Source organism: Leucoraja erinacea, chromosome 22 (genome assembly GCF_028641065.1).
Source record: "Leucoraja erinacea ecotype New England chromosome 22, Leri_hhj_1, whole genome shotgun sequence".
Taxonomy (NCBI): domain Eukaryota; kingdom Metazoa; phylum Chordata; class Chondrichthyes; order Rajiformes; family Rajidae; genus Leucoraja; species Leucoraja erinaceus.
Genome location: NC_073398.1, coordinates 21,545,354 through 21,564,181, shown reverse-complemented (window position 1 = coordinate 21,564,181; position 18,828 = coordinate 21,545,354). Strand labels below are relative to the sequence as shown.

The window sequence follows — 18,828 nt, the reverse complement described above, 5'->3', positions numbered from 1 at the left end:
TCGGTGGCGCAGAGCTAGAGGTGCTGCCTTACAGCGCCAGAGGCCCGTGTCAATCTTGACTACGAGTGCTGTCTTTACAGAGTTTGTACGTTCTCCCCGTGACCTGCGTGAGTTTTTCCCCGGTTTCCTCCCACACTCAAAAGACATACAGGTTTGTCAGTTAATTGGCTTGGTATAGTTGTAAATTGTCCTTAGTGTGTATAGGATAGTGTTAAACTGTGGGGATCGCTGGTCAGAGCGGACTTGGTGGGCCAAAGGGTCTGTTACCGTGTCATATCTCTAAATTAAACTAAACTAAAGCCAACATACAGTATCTTCACAATGCCATGCAATAACTCAGAGGCAGGGTTAAATGGAGTGCCGAATGTCCTGAGCGGATCTCCGAACTATACTTACAGTGTAACGCGGTGTGAGCCTCTTTACATCAGCTAGAGATACATCAATGCCCATTACGCCAAGAATCAACTGGTTCTGAAAGTTCAGATGGTCAAAATACCGTTCAATATATTTCCAAAAAAATATTATCTCTTACACAATGTTCATTTATTTCACTTTTATATATATTTATATAAGCATTCGGCATTTTATATTTAGTGATATGGAGGCAAACAATGATTTTAATCATTGGCTATTTAAATCTAAATGTTCTGCAGGATCCTTGATACTTACGTTAATCATTGTGTGGTGAAGAGTGTTTTGTACAAAACTAACTCAAATCACCCTTGCATAAAGCATTGTAAAGATTTCATCTATTGCTATTCTATCACAATTATTTTCCGATGTTTCAACAAAAATATTTTAGAGTCAAAAAGTTATCATGGTCGCAAGGTGGTTATTAATATGAGCTGGTGTGTGCCAGATCTGGGAAGTTCAAATTGATTTTACTTAAAATCTTCTTGGCGCTGCACCATTACAACAAAACTGAAATTAGTTATAACCTTCATCTGAGATGTAATGAAAAAAGAACGAACAACATATTCCATAATTCTAATATGTTTATCCCAAGCGATAATTCACTATATTAAAGGCTCAATAAAAATGCAAACTGTTTTTCTCTGTATTCTACTTCACCATTCTCTTTCATTTTAATTTCTATAGAATCTATATTAACTATTTTGGTCTCTTTTTGCAACTCTTTTGGCTTGTTTTTCACTTGTCTCACTTGCTATCAGTAGTTTGTGAGAGGAAGTAGGCAGGTTTTCAGCCAGAGTTCTAGTGGATTAATGTCAAGCAACCAGAAATTCTTACTGACTACTGGATGGTGCTTGCTATTAAACGCACTCTTGAGAGCTACGACCATATTCCCCAGGGTTAAAAACCACACTGAGCATTATGTGAGCACTGAAATGTTGAACATTTCATGGCAGACTCCCGCGGTTATTCCATCACCAGGCAATCAAGCCCAATGGATTAGCTACTGTCCTTCACCGGTGGCTGGAAGAAGGATGGTGGAAAGACAGGAAAAGATAAAGTGCTCGCAAGAATTATGTTCTTGGAGCCAGAGTCAAATTGTGAAGGAGCATGGAGGACATATTGAGGACCAGACTACCATGGCAAACTTTCTCTCTGAAGGAAGGTATGACCACATGGCCTTTTAAACTGAGGATAAAAAATGAGACCCATTAAAAGGCTATCAAGAGAGACCTTCCGGGTCCTCATTGTTTGGGCTCATCTTCAACTTGGCATTATCACGTCTGAAGTCTGTAATTGTAAAAATGTTTCTTTAATTCCTGGTTTGGTTGAAAGACTGCAAGGCAGCTTCTGCAGAAGTTCTGATCAGCACATGTTCAAGTTATGCTACAAATAGCAGAAATGTTTGTTGATATGTGAAAATTTGAACAGTCTTTTACAGAATCTCTACGTCATAACAGCGCCAAGTATAATATGCAGTAGAGCTTTTGTAGCAAAACTGTTCCACAATATTTTGAAAAAGGCAGACAATACCGCACTCTCCAATGTAAAACATACCTGGTTTCCACTAGCATCTTTCGTTAGGTTGAAGACTGGCAGAGTTCCTGTGATAACAAGACCGAGTTCCTATTGTAACGGTAAAGTGACAGGTACATATAGAGAGACAGGAATATAAGACACACAGATGCACATAAAAATAGCAACAGGTTAGAATATCGGTGAAAATAATCCAATTTAAAAAAACATACTAATCCAGTTTAGATGAACAAAAATCTCAATTTGCAATGATTGCAATTCATCAACCGCCCAACTATTTAATTGTTATAAAGTATCATGAACTCTATTATTTCCCTTTTAATTTGATTGTCGTTCACTGATGAAGAGTAAATTTGTTCTAACTAGCCTGCACTTCATGAATATAAATACAAGAGAGCCGAAGAAGCAGGTCAGGCAAACCATTTTTAGCAGCTGTACAATTAGTTTAAAACAAATTCCTTCACGATTAGCAGGAGAGCAAAAGTCATCACTGGATCTTGTAGAAATTCTTGTGGGGAAGGACCGAGTTTGTAGAAACAAGGAACTGCAGATGCTGGTTTACAAAAGCGACACAAAGTGGTGGAATACCTCAGCGGGTCAGTCAGAATATCTAGAGACTGTGGATAGGTGGTTTCAGGTCAGGACCCTTCTTCACCCTGAGTTTGTCTCCGTTAGTAAATTACTAACCTGAGTTTGTAACCTGATTAAAATATTTGAGAACTTTAATGCCTAAGTATTGCATCTCGCCACAGGTAAGGATGAGTGGTGTGTGCCATGAATGCACTGCCTGGAGAGGTGATGCATGCAGATACCAGCATGGCTTTTAAGAGGCTTTTATCAAGGCACATTGGTGTGCAGGGATGGTGGAATACAAGTCACGTGCAAGCAGAGGAGATTAAGTTGATGTCATGATCGGCAATGAAATTATGGGCGGGGGGTCACTACTTGGATTTATGATTACACAGATTTCACCCGCTGAAAGGGAAATGTTCATTTTCTACACTACCAGTAAATCAACTTATTATTGCGGTTGACAACAGACATCATTTCACTGTCTCGTTGTTTTAATGATGGAACTTCTCCCAGAAAATACTTTGTTGGAGGGATGGCAAAATAATCATTGAGGTGTGCTTCGTATTTAGGATGGATCCTGAACGGTACTTATCTATATTCTATGACTGTTGGAGTGGGAAAGGTTCAGGTTTAGAGGGATATGGGCCAAATGGGGACTGGCAGCACTGGTGTAGATGGGGCGTCTTGTTCAGCACAGGCAAGTTGGGCCGAAGGGCCTGTTTCCGTGCTTTATGACTACATGACTATTATTCTAGAAGGGCTAATTTCAAAATAGTAGAAGAAAGTTTTTGAGGAACTTGCATTGAATTAACTTTCTATGAGGTAGGGTTAATGTATGGGAATTTGTTGGGTATTGCTTTAACAAGGCAGTTACAAACTTGTGCATTGGTGATGTATTGATCAAGCCTTTTGCTTTGCCTTCCGCAGTTTATTAACCATCCTATTACCTTCAGCCTCGGCAGAATATACCTTCTTTCTAACATCATCTATTGGCATCGTGCTGATTGAATGCCCCTGCAGGCTTTGATGATATGTAAATTGACAATCTCTGGAGGTCCATCTCACTTTTGGTAATTCTCTTTTTACTGATATACTTGAAGACGATAAGTGGAAATTACAAGCATTTTACAGGCTTATGTGCAGGATTCAGCATGGTTTCCAGAGTCATTAACAGGCTACGGCATGTTTGCTGATACTTCAGCTGTGGCGCATGTGGAGACAACACTATCAAAGACAGACACCTGCATTAAAGCAGAATGTGTCGATGCTTTGACAATGAGTGCATAAAAGACAACAGTCACAGGGGAGAGACTTTCCTTCAAGATTTTTGAAATGCTAATTGGAATGATTCATTTTAATTTTTGTAAATGACAGATTGGGATTTCTGCAAAGTAAAGTAATCCCCTATTCCCATTCCAATATGGTAGAATGAACAAGGTCGTTCAGTCCAGCTGCAGAGTTTAGGATTGGAAAGATTGTCAATCCTCTGATACATTTTATTTTGCATTAATATCAAAGATGTCCTAGATTTCAAATATTAATGAAATGGAGTGATTAGGTCAGTAAAAATAGAATTTACTTTTAAACGTGACATTGCTTTTAAGTTAAAGCACTAAATCAGGGAGCTTGGGCTACTAGTTTATAAAGCGGGTACGTGCCCAGATTATAAATACAGTATCCATTTCAAGAGATCAATCTAAAACTCAACAGAATTGCCACAATGTGAATTCAGCTTTTAATCTAAAGTCTTTCGAAATGTGAACATGATTTTATCACTCTGCTATCTGCTTCATCAAGTCGAAAAAATAGCCACCTTTTGAAGTTCATCTTCATATCTATACTTCGCTGTGCTAGTAGCCTAATTAGGTGCTGAGATTCACTACTTGGACTTATGATTACACAGATTCACCCGCTGAAAGGGAAATGTTCATTTTCTACACTACCAGTTAATCAACTTATTATTGCGATTGACAACAGACATCATTTCACTGTCTCGTTGTTTTAATGATGGAACTTCTCCCAGAAAATACTTTGTTGGAGGGGTGGCAAGATAATCATTGAGGTGTGTTTCGTCTTTAAGATGGATCAAAAGGAAAAAGGTTCAAGCTACACCAGGTAGAGATGTTGCATCCGTTGAACTTACAACATGGGGGGTGTGTGTGTGTGTGTGTGTGTGTGTGTGTGTGTGTGTGTGTGTGTGTGTGTGTGTGTGTGTGTGTGTGTGTGTGTGTGTGTGTGTGTGTGTGTGTGTGTGTGTGTGTGTGTGTGTGTGTGTGTTCACTTCTAAAATCCATTTTCGTTAACTTTATACATCACACACCTGTCACAAACATCAAAGCAGCACTTTATCTTACAATTAACTTCCTTTTAATTTATCAACGTTATTAAATGCTCTGGTTATTGAAATCTAATTTTCCTGTATTTGTAACTATATATGAAGCAATAAGTGTTAATTTGATCTCAAAAGATATAGTCGTGTTCCATAATTATCGTATATGATTTCAACAGTTATAGAGAATATAAGTCCTTCCCCTTGCAAATGCTAGCAATCTGGAGTTAATAACAGAAAATCATGAAAACACAGGGTTTGTTTGCAAATATCTACAAATGGTGAAAGTAAGTTAATATCCTAGTACATTATCCACTTCTTCCTATTTTCAGTCAGTAGTCCTGCAATGGATTTCAAACACTTTTTTAATTTCATTGTACAAAGTGTACAAAAACAGCGCTGGAGGAACTCAGTGGATCAAGCAGCAACTGTGAAGGAAGATGAACAGACAGACCCGAAACAGCATCTGTTCATTCCCTTCCCAGTTACTGCCGGACCCACTGAGTTTCTCCAACGCTTTGTGTTTTGTACAAGATCCCAGCATCTGAAATCTCTTGTGATTCTATTTCTTATCTACCAATTGTCAGTTGTCATTATCAAGATGTTCCAGTGACTCCTTAATCCAGAAAATACTAATTACAAGACAAAAACAAAGAACACTGGTAGTGCTCAGTAAGTCGGGCACAACCAGCAGAGAGAAAAACAGGGTGGATGTTTCAAGTCAATAATTCTTCTTCTGAACCAGTTAAGAAAATGTGAGAAAGCAAATGCGTTAGTGGAAAGAACAGGCAAATCAGCAGTTAGGGAAAGGGTGGCACAGTCGCGCAGCAGTAGAGTTGCTGCCTTACAGCGCCAGAGACCCAGGATCAATCCTGACTATGGGTGCTGTCTGTGCAGAGTTTGAATGTTCTCCCTATGACCACATTGGTTTTCTCTGAGGTTTCCTCTCATATCCCCAAATCATCAAGATTTGTAGGTTTATTCTAGTTTTCCATTCAAACTCCAGCCAGGGCTGTTTGTTAACTTATGACCCAAAAGACATGTCTTTTCCCACATTTCGTCAGTAATAATAATATTCATTTCCAATTCCCATTTCTGTTTCGTTTTTATAGTGTTTCCTTTTACATAATCTTGAAGTCCTTTATATGTGGGATATCAGATTCTTTTGTATTTCTCCCTCCATAGTCAACAGGACGATCTTTTCCAAATTAGAAGGTAATTTACAAATCTGCTCCCAATCTACGTGTGTCTGCAGGTAGTGCTGTATTTGGAGAAATCTAAAAAAGTCCATCCCTGACAAACTGAATTCTTTCTGAAGATGATCATATGATTTCAAAACTTCCCCACAAAAAAGCAAATCGACTGTCCCCCTGTCTAATTCCCCGCTTCAATTCAAAAAACTCAGAGCAACACCCATTCACCCTCACTCTTCTTGACTTTGGATTTAAATATAGTACTTTCACCCAATTTATACATTTTGTGTGGAACCCCATCTTATCTATTGTATGTTCAAGATAGACCCAATCTACTCTGTCAAAAGCCTTTTGGGCATCTAAACTAAGTAACATTGAAGTCTGATGCTTCCTTTTTGCACATGCCATGATGTTAAGGACACGCCTGATATTATTAGCTCCCTGTCTACCCTGTTTGGTCAGGATGTTATCAGTTGTGTTATAATTTTTTGGTTTCTCGTTGTTAATATAGCACTAAGTATCTTTTGGTCGTTACATAGGAGACTTGTCGGTCTATAGCCTTCACATCTAGTGGGATCTTTCCCTTCCTTATCGATGACAGAAATTATAGCCTCAGCCCATGAGTTAGGTGGGTTACCTTCAGAAAGGGCATAATTATGGACTCTGGCCAAAATCGGAGAGAGCTCGTCGTTGTAACACTTATAAAACTCTCCCGGAATTCTATCAGTCCCCGGGGACTTGTTATTCTTTAATTTTTTAATTACTTCTTTTATTTCCTGCTCTTCTATTTGTGTTGTCATGTTTATCACTTCTTCTTGGGAAAGGGAGGGTATATTTAATCCAGAAAAGAAAGTTCTAAACTTTTCCTCCGTATCTATGATTTCAGGAGAGTCGTATAGTTGTATACAAGGATGCAAATGCTTCTACAATTTCTCGTGGTTGTGAAACTAAATTTCTAGAGGTCGGGTGGGAAACTTTGGAAACCGCTCGACTAGCTTGCTCCTTGCGCAGCTGAAATGCCAAAAGGCGACTAGCCCTATTTCCCTTCTCATAGTATTTTTTTGGTTTAAAAATCGCAGGACTCCTTCTGCTTTGTATGTTAAAAGCTCTTCTAACTCGTGTCTTTTTTGCTTTAGTTCGTTTAAAAGATTCTTATTTTTATTGTTATTTTTATGTTCTACTAATACCTTTATATTACTTTCCAGGTCAGATTGCTTCTTCAGCCTGTTCTTTCTTACTCTACTTGATATTTCGATCATTTCACCCCTTATTACTTCTTTTGCGCCATTCCAAAGAGTGGATGGTGCTACTTCACTGTTATCATTGTTATCAAAGGATGGCCACTTCTCTCCTTTTGCCATATGAGGTGCTAAATACCTCACCCACCCACTCTTTCTAAGCCTTTTGTGTTCAGTTTCCACCAAATGAGTTTCCTGTATCAATGCGACTCCGCATCCTAGGTTTTTGAGTTTACTTAGAATTTTTCTCCTCTTTATAGGGTGATTTAGACCATGAACATTATAGCTTCCTGCCTTTAAATTGGTTATTATCCATCTTTGTGTATTCCACTAGTTGCTTTCTGTACCATTTTTGTTTCTTACTCTGGTTGGCCTGTGGATGTCCGCTATACTCACAATATGATTTACTGGACTGCGATGCTGTAGTATTACTCCTTACATAAAAGAACATTTGCGAAACAAACAAATCAGTGAACATTAAAACTTTGCACACAAGACAAGAAAAAAAAAAAAAAGAAAAAAGGACACTTCCTACCTAACCAACCCAGCTGGGCACCCCGAACAAACTGGTGTGCCAGCTCCTCGTAAAAAGGAGAAGAGATATGACTAGGACTCTCCTGGGGAAGCCCACTTGTGTGTGGTTGCAACTATGTAAGGTTGCTCAATATCCCACTTTGGGAATCCTAAATTACAGTTATAAATAAATGGCAGGTATAGCCTCCCGCACGAGAGAGCCCCCCTCAATCCCTCTCTTAAATAGTGCATTTAAATCAAGTAGAAAAATAGAATACAATACAAAACCAGCCTTATACATACTACTTTAACATGGCATAGCTAGCCTTCTTCAAAACAACACAGCAATATATATATACATATTATTTATCTGCTTAATTGTGTCAATAATCTTTTGATGTTATTTTACCCTAGGACCCACGTTTCTGTCGTTGTTTCTAACCTGTCTATAGTCCTTCTCTTATGATGCCCAAAATAATGCGAAGATCGTCCTCTGACAAAGTTGCCATTCCTCTCTGCCCCCTGGCTTTATTGCTGACCACTTGGTGACCCCATCTTCTCCAGTGTGGGCGCTGCCTCGATCAGTGTCTTGGAGGCCTTAACTCCGGAATCTAGGAAGATCCTGAGCTGCGCCGGAATGGAGACTTGGCTCTGATATTTTTCTCCCGCAGTTGCTTAATCACCTGTCGTACCTCCTTGCGCTTTCTCTGGACATATGGCGAGTAATTTTGGTCAAAATAAACTCTGTCCCCCTCGTATGTTATCTTTCGTTGCTTCCAAGCAACACAACATCTTTCATGTAATAGTCCAAAAATCTGACTATTATGGATCTTAGTGGGGCTTGCTCCGCTCTTGGTCTGTCTGCGAGGGACCTGTGTGCTCTCTCAATATCGATAGTTAAATCTTCTGGGAGTTCCTCAGCAGTTCAGTTACAAATGTCTTTTTTTCCTTTCCCTCTGTAACTCCGTATATCCGCAGATTCTTACGCCTCGCTCGATTTTCCAGGTCCGAGCATTTCTCCGCTAGCTTAGCCTCTCTGTGTAGCAGGTACTTGATAGCCCTCTCGTGTCGCATTCCCCTGTCTTCTGTTGAACTTACTCTGTCCTCCATTTCCTTCATTTTCCCCTCCAACTTTTCAATTCGAACCGTTAAGTCCTTCACATTATCCTCCACTGTCACTAGTCTCTGTTTAGTGCCTTCTGAAGCCTCTTTACGTATGGCTCGATATTTGTTTTATTTATGGCTGGTTTGGAGAGCAGGTCGGCTACACAGCCCTCGCTATCATGGTGCCACCGGACGTCCGAAAGGCCTGTTTCCATGCTGTATCTCTAAACTAAACTAAATTAAACTAAGGTCACTGGGAGAAGAGCACAGTTGAGGCAATGAGACAAATCCTTTGGACTACATTCTTTGTCTATTCTTCATCAAGAGGTAGGTCAAGTAAATTAGCAACATTTGTGCATGATGCCATATGCGAGTTCAGGAAATTTGTTGAGGACAACTGAGAAGTGGTTGAACTGTATGTTTAGAAGCAAACTGCAAAATAAATGAGTCCACACGCAGCAGTTTGAACATCTGGTTAGCAGATGTCTACCCTGCTTACCAGCTACAAGGGAATTGCTACTAATTTACATTGTTAGTACATAAAAAAAATAGTTCTAGTGGTTGGAGTTCTATATTCATTATTCATTAAATAGTGGTGTCTTTTACACCCACCAAATCCTTGCTCAGTAATGAGCCCGTAGGCAAATGCAACCACCATCCTCTGCCACCCCCAACACAACGGAGGGGAAATTAAATGGGTAATCCACACTCACACAATGTTGGCAACAGACCTACAGCAACAATGATGGTAACCAAAAATACTGGAAATTCAAAATTAAAAAAACCCAAAGATGATGGAATTATCAGGAGGTCAGGCCGTAAGTTCTAGGAGCAATATTAGGGCATTCGGCCCATCAAGTCTACTCTGCCATTCAATCATGGCTGAACTATCTTTCCTTCTCAACCCCATTCTCCTGCCTTCTCCCCGTAATCCCAGACACACTTACTAATGAAGAATCTGTCAATCTCCGTCACAGTCTGTGGCAATGAATTCCACAGATTCACCATCCTCTGATTAAAGAAATTCCTCCTCATCTCCTTCCTAAAGGTGCATCCTTTAATTCTGAGGCTATGGCCTCTGATTTTAGACTCTCCCATTAGTGGAAACATCCTCTCCACGTTCACTCTAGCCAGGGCTTTCAAGTGTGCTTTCACTAAAGAGGAACGGACTCAACGTGCGGAACAATGAACGGCAGCGAGGGCAATGCATGTTTCAGAAAAGGAAAGTCAAAAGAAAAGTGGGTCACCAGCTCCCGTGGAAGTATAGCATGCTCTTTTCTGGAGGGGAAAGCTTGATAAAATCAAACAGCAATCTGTAGATTTCTTGGAACACCGTCCAATATTTAAGCAGTTTCTCCTGCAGCCACTAGCTGAATCATATCAATATTCTTCTGAACTAATTCTGTGCCAACTTAGATCTGCCAAGCCAGAGCAGATGTATTAATCCCAGTGATATGCAGCTACTTCCGAACTACTTAGGGAGTTTGGCTAATGGAACCAGATGTGATTGATAAACCACTTTATGGAAATCAACAACCTTGCTGACACTGAATGCAGGTTACAATATTTGTAAATGTCTTCCTAATGCATTACAAGAGATATAGGTTTATCTGCAAAGCAAAACACTTAACCCAAACAAAGACTAGATCTTTAAGCTCTTCTGTGTAGGAAGGAATGGCAGATGCTGTTTTAAACCGAAGATACAAACAAAATGTGGAGAAGGAATGGGTGACGTTTTGGGTTGCACCAGTCTGAAGAAGGGTCTTGACCCGAAACGTCACCCATTCCTTCTCTCCAGAGATGCTGCCTGTCCAGCTTTTTGTGCCTATTTTTAACCTCTTCTATTGGACTGAGAATTACAGGCATGATTAAAATGCATACACACCTTTAGACTCTCCTGCACAGCAAGAAATTAATGACTAATATAACCTAGTACCTAACGAGCTTTTTACCCTCTTTACAGTTTTTTTTTTAAATCACGCCTAGATTGTTTGGTTCTGGATTTGAACTCCAAGAAGATTCTGTTTCTTTGTTGTACTTCTGTGGGTTTGTCACTTAAATTCCTGGAGTCTGCATCATCTCCAACTCAGATGCAATGGATTCAACTTGCTCGGTACAGGTGATGGATAAACTCACTACTCCTTGAATCATGGTTTGTTGTGCCATGCACGCGCAGCACTACGGATGAAGGCCTTCAACCAACAAAATTGCATGAGTGTTCATCGGAATTCATTTTGGAGCTCCAAGTTAACTAAAGTTTACTAAGGGTCAACAAAGGCCTTCAAAAACATGGATACAAGCAGAGATCCAATTCTTGTGATACCGGTACACATGTATTTAGATTGGAGAAGGCATCGTCTCCACACATGTTGAGTCTTTAAGCTTCTTCCAGACTCTTATAAAGTAATCACCCCGCATAATGGGATCACAAAGTGTCCACACACAAGAACAGGGTATTTATGCAATTGGATACACTGCCAGCATTAAAAAAAAACACACAGCTTAGTGTTCAAATTAGAGGGAAAAAATACCTAATTTACAATTGGGAATAATCACACTGAGTTAACAAATAATATGCTGGGGAAACTGTGTGGGTCGAGCAGCATCTGTGGTGTCGGCATCCTGATGCAGGGTTTCAACCCAAAACGTTGACCATTTCTTTCGCCCCCTGAAATGCTGTTTGACCTGCTGAGTTCCTTGCTAATCAATGAGGACACATCTATACTAATGCCAATTCATTTAAGGCATTTGTGGATTTACTCCTCCACCCTTTGAAGTAACGGAGACATTTTTACAAATTCCTGTAGTTTTTCCTCCTCCACGTTTTGTTTTGAAACGGTGTGCACAATCAAATAAAATCAAATAGAACAAGTTGTCCTACCCCCCTCCCTATCTACCCCCTCCCTCTCTACCACCCTCTCTCTTCACCCCCCACCACTCCCCCTCCTATCCTCCCCTCCTCCACCCTCCCATCCCCTTCTCTGTCTTCTCCCCTCCAGCTCTCCCCCCCCTCCTCATCTCTCCCCCCTCCACCTCTCTCCCCCCTCCTCCCCCTCCCTCCTCTTCTCTCTCTCCCCCCCAACCCCCTCTTTTCTGCCCCTCCTCTCCTCTCCCCTGCCCACCTCCCCCCCCCCCTCATACACCCCTTCACTCCCCCCTCATCTCGATCACCTCTACTCTCTCTCTCTCCCCCCCCCCCTCCCCTCTCTTTCTCCCTCTGTCTCTCCTTTCACCCCCTCTCTCCACTCTCCCCCTCCTCTCTCCCCTTCTCTCTCCCCTCCCCCTCTCTCTTGCCCCTCCTCTCCCTCCCCTTCTTCCCTCTCCCCCCTCTACTCTCTCCCTCTCCAATCTCTCTCCACCTCAGCCCTCTCCCCCTCCCCTCTCCCCCCCCCCCCACCTCCACCACCCTCTCTCCTCCCTCCTCTCACCCCTTCCCTACCCCCCCCTCCTCCTCCCCTCCACCTCCTATTCTCCTCCCCCTCTCCACCCCCCCTATCCACCCTCATCTCTCCCCCTTCTCCCCCCTCTGCATCCTCTCTTCTCCCCTCCCTCTCCCCCCCCCCTCCCCTCCCTCCCTCCCTCACTCACCCCCTCCTCTCTCTCCCCCCCTCTTTACTCTCTCTCTCTTTCCCCCTAATCTCTCTCTCCCCTATAATCTCTCTCTCTCTCCTCCCCTTCCCTCCCCCTCCCTCCCCTCCCCCTCCCCCTCCCTCCCCTTCCCTCCCAAGCCGTTCCCCCACTCCCCCCTTCATTCTCTCTCTCCCCATTCTCTCTCTCCCCCCTTCTCGCTCTCCCCCATCTCTCACTCCCCCCCCTCTCTCTCTCTCCCTCACCCAGCGGTCTCCCCTCCCATCTCCCCAATGCTTCTCCCACTACCCACTTCTCACCCCCCTCTACCCCGTGTGTGTGTGTGGGGTGGTTAGTGCGCGTGTGAAGCCGCAGCACCCCCCTCCCCCATCCCACCCCACCCAACCGTGCGTTGGGGGAACAGACCCAGCGGGTCTGCACTTGGTCTAGTTACTTTTAAAGAGATAGGGCCACCAACTCATGTTCATTTATATCACCGCCCATGTGCTCTTTGAGAGATGAACACCAACGATGCCAAACATTCCATTCTCATTTAGTATATTCCTATCCTGTTTTAGTCCCAGTTTTACAAGATGAAAATAAACTCTAAGAATTAAATCTTTTTTTTTGATAGAATTACATCTCTGAAAAAAATCTGCTCTAAATAACTTTCAAAACATTTTTAAAGGGGATGATTAATCATAAAATATGTAAATCAATTTGCAGAGGTTCAATTTAAATGTAGCACAATCCTCGATCATAAGACATAGGAGCAGAATTAGGCCATTCAGCCCACCAAGTCTGCTCCGCCATTCGATTACGACTGATCTATTTTTCCCTCTCAACCCCATTCACCTGTCTTCTCCCCATAACTTATTAATCAAGAACCAGTTCATCTCAGTTTTAAAACTACCCAATATCTTGGCCTCCACAGCCATCTGTGACAATGAATTCCACAAATTCACTACCCTCTGGCCAAAGAAATTCCTTCTCACTTGTCCTCCTTCCTCATCCTGTTACTCACTGCATATTAAGATGAAATACTTGGTTATTTGTTGATCGTCCAAATGTCAGGTTTTTCCAACTGAAATGATTCAGTCAACTGGGCAACCTTCCTGGGTTTATTATTATTGCAGTTTACTTTTATCTCATTCTTTTATCTTCATCCTTCCTTGAATAAACGTTTCATTAAGTAGAACAGGGTTTTCAAGTGCCCACCAGCCACACATATTGTTTATTTCAAGCAAGTGAACAATGTGTCTTACACGCGTTGTTTCTTATCATCAACTGCCTTTATCCCGCTAATTTAAGACGACAAGCTACATGTTACCAAGATCAGTATTATTCCAGTAATATGTACTCTTTAGCAGCATTGTTATGTTTATTTTTAACTGCTCTTAAAATAATGTCAAGCATTTGCCACCAGCAGTGAAGTTTCCCACCAAGATCTAATGACCTCTGTGGCAAGATCTTCCCGTTTGCTGAAGTCTGGTCACAGTTCAGAGGTGTCCCTGTCAATAGCAACATTGATATCACCAGCAGCCCCAGCAGCTAATCACGTTGAAAATTGTCCAGAGAAAGAAAACCAGAATATTAATTGAATATTACATTTTAGACTTTAGTTTAGACTTTAGAGATACAGCACAGGAACAATCCCTTTGGCCTACTGCGCCGACCATTGATCATCCTGTATACTGGAACTAAACTGCACACTAGGGACAATTTACAATTTTATTGAAGCCAATTAACCTACAAACCCGTAGGTCTTTGGAGCACAGAAGGAAACAAGAGCACCCAGAGAAAACCCACAAGGTCACAGGGAAAAGTACAAACTCAGTACAGACAGCACCCATAGTCAGGATTGAACCTGGGTCCCTGGCGCTGTAATGCAGCAACTTTACCGCTGCGCCCTGTGCCACTAGATGAACACTTATGAAACCAAAATATCATAGTTTAAACATTTTGAAATCCCCACCTTTGTGAAATACCCTTGGCATAAAACTGCAATAATCATGTGTCAAACTTTCTTTCTTGGACTAACAATAATTTTGATATTACAACACAAATCAAACAATAACGAAGATAGTCACAAAGTGCTAGTGTAACTCAGCGGGACATGCAACATTCCCCTGACATCAGTCTGAAGAAGGGTCCCGACCCGAAACGTCACCCATTCCTTCTCTCCAGTGATGCTGCCTGTCCCGCTGAGTTACTCCAGCACTTTTTGACTATCTTCTGTTTAAACCAGCATCTGCAGTTCCCTCCTCAAACAATAACGAGTTATTTTCAGGCTAACTCACATCAGTTACATCCCACATCCCAAAGATGGGTGCGAGTTTGTAGGTTAATTGGCCTCTGTATAAAATTGACCCATGTGCATATGGAGTGGGAACAAAATGGGATAACAGACGAGTGAGAGCAGCTGAGCAACGATTGGAGTGGATTCAGTGGGCCAAAGGGCCTGCTTCCATGACGTATCTCTAAACTAAACTAACATGCGGGCCATTATTATGGCAAGTCTATGGCAATACAATTACTAGATTGTGCAAGTGTAAAGTGTTCACATCATACCAGTGCGTCCAGGTACACGTTGGTCCACTGAACTTGCTTCGCCTTTGTGCCGGCTAAAACCATCGGTCTCCCCAGTACGTCCAAATATTCCTAAATAAATGAATATGGAATAACGTATCACTCAAAACCAGTCGGCAGAAATTCTCGACAATGTAACGCACAAAAAATAACTCTGGCTTTCTGGTGCAACTTTCTGGATGTGAATCATTAAGGAAACAAAGCACTCAGTGTATTAGTGTTTTTTAAGCCATTGTTTGGTTGATCAGTAGCACCAAAGCAGTTTCTTGCTGAGAAATGGTGAAGAATGCAAGTGGAATTATTTTTTTTTACTCAAGAGGTTTTAGTTGTTGGAAATTGCAATGTTACCACCCTGGAATTAAAATTCTGCTTTATGTGAAGAAGCTTGCTTTTAGATAAAGCTTGTAGTCTGCTTCCTCCAGGAAAATGAGACTGAGAGACAATGGAAGCTTGGCAGGGTGTCAGGAAGGAGGTGACGGAGCCCAGGGGCACATGAACCCAAATGTCAGAGCGTGCAGGGCCCTCCAAATACGCGCATGGGAGAGTCCCTAGTTTTGATCAACTTCCATCTTTAAGGATGCCAGGATTAATTCTCCCGACAACTAACCTATAAAGACAGTTTAGGTTTTTTGGAGTATCATACATATAATAGTCATTAGTACAACGTCAAAAGGCTCTCCCATGTGTAAGGCAGCCATCTTTGAGGGACACAAGCCCAACCCCTGCTCCCTCCACTTCCCCCCCCAACACCATGTTTTGCATTCAGCGCAATCTCTCCTGAAGCACACTTGAGCTTCCAACCCTTCAACAAGAACTTATTGATGTCCATCATGCAAACTTCAATCAAATCTATCAATCGTAAACATTTTCAGATTTCCTCTATGTGTGAAAAAGTGCTCATTGAATGTCCCGGCCCTCACTTCGGGAATATCCTGACTTGTTCTGCACTGTCCCTCAAGAAATAATTTCCCTGCATTAATCCATCGTATCCCTTGGGAGGATCATCCTTCAAACTTCAACATTCCACAGTTTACAAGCCAGAATCTTGCAGCCAGTAATCCAATAAGCTTCAATTCCTTTCCAGCCAATATATAACCATCCTGTGGTAAACTGAATACAGATGGAGTCTGGTCAAGGCTCTGCACAATGTCCGTCCCTGGGGTCTAAGAATGCAGCAAGTGAATGTCTTTGATATTAACTCCTATACCTCCTGGATTCGGAATAACAGGATCATTACAGCATGGCTTATTGCTCTGCCGTACAGCATGTAGCTGTGTTTAGAACGACCTGCTCCTTTGAAGTCAGAAACTTTAATTGTGGTTTGGTCAGGGAATTTTTGGAGACTTGAGGGAGTTCAGCAGTCTCAGATTTAGTTCAGAAGTACCAACATTTTCATCTGTATCTTGAATAAAATGTCTTGTTCGAACTGCAGTGATTCATGAACTAAATTTCCTGCTTCAATAAAGCTGACCCTCTGTTCACTGGGCCAGTTGGTGCTGATCTTGGCTCTGTGTTTGCACTCACTGCCCCAAGGCTGCCTACCCGGATTCAGTCTCTTTGGATGTGCAGGATCAGATGAACCAAGTCCCTACATCCAAGGTGTCTGACCAGGTGGAAAGAACTCTCAGCAGTGAGCAACCATCAGGGATTGATCCCCCTCCCTGTCTCTCAGTCTGATGAAGGGTCTCGACCCAAAACGACACCTATTCCTTTTCCCCAGAGATGCTGCCTGACCTACTGAGTCCAGAGCTTAAATTTTGGGGAAGCATGATGAGAAAAGAGCAACCTAGTGAAGGGAATTTCAGGATCATTGGCAGTGGCTAGAAAGATTTGTGAGTACATTTAGATTCCAAGGCATAGCTTGCTGAAGTTAAACTATCGGGGGTTGTAAACCAGGCTGAGAGCAATAAAACTGATCAGGAAATTGTGTATTTTATTGCATTCATTTGTTAGACAAATGGGAGAATGGTTTTTTAAATAACAGGGAACAGGAGGTTAAGGTTAAGATGAAAGGGTACAGAGACATTGATCAACGATGAATAATTTCAAAAATGTAAGATCCACTTGTAACCATTGTGTTATGTGTATATACAAGTGCTACGGATCATTGAAACACTGGGTTCTCTCAGAGTGTTTACAGTGCATACTGTTACAGCCTTGAATAAACCTAGTCTATGGCACGAGTAAAACAGGCCTTCATTTGGCACGAGGTACAGCTGGATTTCATGAGCACTGCTTTTGGCATTAAGCAAGAAACAAGATTGGTTAATGTACATTGGCAAAGCAGCTCCCAACATTATTTTCCAAAATAATTGACCTCCAAAATAATTGTCATAAATGCTAACATGTGTGCATTGATGAGCTGAAGGCTCGTTAACTTAAGGATTTAACTCAGATTTACCAACTACGCATTTCAGAATCTCAGGCCACAGGAGTAAATGGATCTTCTACCAGCAACCTAACTAGATTGAGTGTGTCTGAACTCTCGTGCATTCACTCAGGTCTGAAGCAATATCATTCTTCATAACTAACAGGGATGGAAGAAGGTGAGCATAGATAAATCATTGATGACAAAATAAAAGCAAACTCTTGGCTCTGGTCAGTTTTTGCTATTCTTGGATATTTCAAAGATAATTGAAAATTCTCACTACACAATTTCACTACCAAATAATTTATGAATGAATGAATGAATGAAAACTTTATGAAAACTTTCCAACATTATTTACCAACAAATTATTCTTTGTCCAATTATAACATAAAACATAAAATGCTGCAGATAGTTTGCAGGGCAAGCAGCGTATGTGCAGGAGGAAACAGGAGGACATTTCACAAAAAGTCATCAAGGGGTTCTCTCCACAGATGTTGCCTGGACCTGCTGAGAATTTCCAGCTTGTATCTTTTACTTGAAGCATGTTTGACAAAGTAGCAAGCAAGCTCGACGTAGTAAATTACACTTTAATATTACTACCTGTGTGTTTATACGAATTGCTCCAATGGAAGGGATTTCAAAAAAGTAGCCTGAAAATATAAAACAAAAACATGTTAAACAGAATCAAAAATCATTTTGGTGTAAATTGGAATCGGAATTGCTAAAATGTCAGGTTACAGATACCTTTATTAGTGCAGGCCATCCACTGCAACGGCCCTTTATCGTAGTTGTGCTGACCAACTGAAAAAGTGAACACTCGCACCTAAAATAAATAGTGAGATTTGTTCAGTATATGGGGAAACCAATACGTTTTACACTCTCATTTGTACAGGGAGCAGATTCTCAATGAAGACTGAGAATTATAAAACTAATGAACAAAATGTTTCCACAGCCCTGCATTGTTTGTTCTTTATGTAACAATGTTACAAAACATACCTTCAGCGGCGCTGCAGGTCTGCCACTGGCCGTGTGCGCGACTTTGAGGAGGGGGGGGTGGGATTAAAATGCCGTTTTCTACTGCTTATCGGAGGCGGATTTCTTCGGGCTGCTAGCTGCTGAAGAAAAATTGATCCGACTTCCGTTCCCGATTTTTTTTTTTTTTAAATCGCAAGACAATTTAATAATTACATTAAAATAAAAAGCGACTTTTAATGCCCTCAACGCCTACAATGTGACGGATCGCAAGAACGGGACAAAACAAAATGTAAATCGTTTATTTTACATATAATCTTATTTCTTGGGATGGCTTTAATCAAATTTTACATTGCAAACATGTGATTTGGGCCGCATACGAACCGACAGTGTTTTTTCTGCCGATATGGGGTTCAAATTCGGCGTAAATGCAAC

General features: G+C 41.5%; 1 protein-coding gene across 8 annotated transcripts in view; it reads right to left on the bottom strand.

Moving 5' to 3' along the window:
- The window catches only part of LOC129707784 (voltage-dependent calcium channel subunit alpha-2/delta-1), a 492,487-nt gene that overhangs the window by 106,353 nt on the left and 367,306 nt on the right, over positions 1 to 18,828 (bottom strand). For all 8 annotated transcript variants that reach the window (XM_055653085.1, XM_055653086.1, XM_055653087.1 and 5 more), the window contains 5 exons: positions 18,166 to 18,244; positions 18,022 to 18,071; positions 15,036 to 15,125; positions 1,969 to 2,037; positions 397 to 471 (listed from right to left, as the gene is read on the bottom strand). In XM_055653085.1, coding sequence (XP_055509060.1) covers positions 397 to 471; positions 1,969 to 2,037; positions 15,036 to 15,125; positions 18,022 to 18,071; positions 18,166 to 18,244 — 363 coding nt within the window. The remainder of the gene's footprint in view (positions 1 to 396; positions 472 to 1,968; positions 2,038 to 15,035; positions 15,126 to 18,021; positions 18,072 to 18,165; positions 18,245 to 18,828) is intronic.